At 40.7% G+C, this 1,296-nt stretch overlaps 1 protein-coding gene across 1 annotated transcript in view; it reads right to left on the bottom strand.

The window, feature by feature from the left end:
• The window catches only part of cdc27 (cell division cycle 27), a gene marked incomplete in the record, with an annotated part of 21,724 nt that overhangs the window by 11,509 nt on the left and 8,919 nt on the right, over positions 1-1,296 (bottom strand). The window contains 1 exon segment of the mRNA XM_014023172.1: positions 206-305. Within this exon segment, the coding sequence (XP_013878626.1) occupies positions 206-305 (100 nt within the window).

A 1,296-nucleotide genomic window follows, 5' to 3' on the forward strand; every position in this document is an offset into this window, starting at 1 on the left:
GTACAGGTGTGAGAGGAGGCAGGTACAGGTGTGAGAGGAGGCAGGTACAGGTGTGAGAGGAGACAGGTACAGGTGTGAGAGGAGGCAGGTACAGGTGTGAGAGGAGGCAGGTACAGGTGTGAGAGGAGGCAGGTACAGGTTGGGTCTAACCCTGTCTGTGTCTGTGCTTTAAGGGAGACGTGTTATGACTGATCAGTGTGTTTACCTTCTTGCTGGAGGCTGTGCTTTGTGTTTCCATCGTGGCTGAATAGTTCTGGAGGTATGTGGGATCTCCTGGACTGGGTTCTAGGGGCAGGATGCCATAACTGGACACACAGTCACACATTACAGAGGAGTCAAAAAACCAGAAGGCTCTGACATTAGGGCAGGGATAAAATGATTTAATCAATCWTGAATCGATTTCATTTAAATTTGGGAAAATTGATTCACAGGACCTGAGATCAATTCTTGCTCATGGCGTCACGTGTGCGTGTCTGAAACATGTTTTTAGTGCTGGTCGGTATGACCTCAGATTCATAGCAGGGTATAAATTGAATCCCTTCACAGTAACGGATATCACAGTGGAAAATTATCATAAAAAGCAAAGATCATGTCATTTTTACAGTTTTTATTTAGCAGAAAACTGTCATCATAATCAAACCCAGTATTTTTGCTGTAGTGCAAATGAACATAACAGAAGTACAGAAGAATGTTTTATATATAATGCAAAACAGTTTCAACAACAAAAACATTTCTCAAATTTTCAACAATATCAAAATAAAGYGGATGTTCTAACCAGAACTTCAAGTAAAATGACTCATTTAGACATAAAAACAGTCACAGTTGACATCAAATGTCTAAAATGTTATAGTGTGACAGGACCTGAAGGACCTTAACGGGCTTCAGCTGCACATTGTCCTGTCATAAAACTATTTCACATAACTGTAATGGAAGTGTGGTGAAGCCAAATAAATGTAATATCTGCCTGCCATACATGAGCTTCTGCCTGTTGAACTTATCATCTGCTCTCAGAGCAGAAGATGGATTTATGACTGAACGAACGTCCACATCTTTTTATCATCTCTATGGGTAACAACATAAAAATCAAAAAGAAAAAAATTGTATAGGTCTTCTGGACGGGTTCTTCTCTAATGAAACGTTTCGTCTCTCCTCCAAGAGACTTCTTCAGTCTGAGAGTTTCAGGCGAAATTCAGGCTTTTAAGCCCTGCCTCCATGTGGTTATTCCATATGTTGCGGGTGTTTCAGAGAAACTGAGACGTTTATTTTCTAAACATGATGTCCCAGTAGCTTTCAAAC

This window comes from Austrofundulus limnaeus, unplaced genomic scaffold (assembly GCF_001266775.1).
Source record: "Austrofundulus limnaeus strain Quisiro unplaced genomic scaffold, Austrofundulus_limnaeus-1.0 Scaffold358, whole genome shotgun sequence".
NCBI lineage: Eukaryota > Metazoa > Chordata > Actinopteri > Cyprinodontiformes > Rivulidae > Austrofundulus > Austrofundulus limnaeus.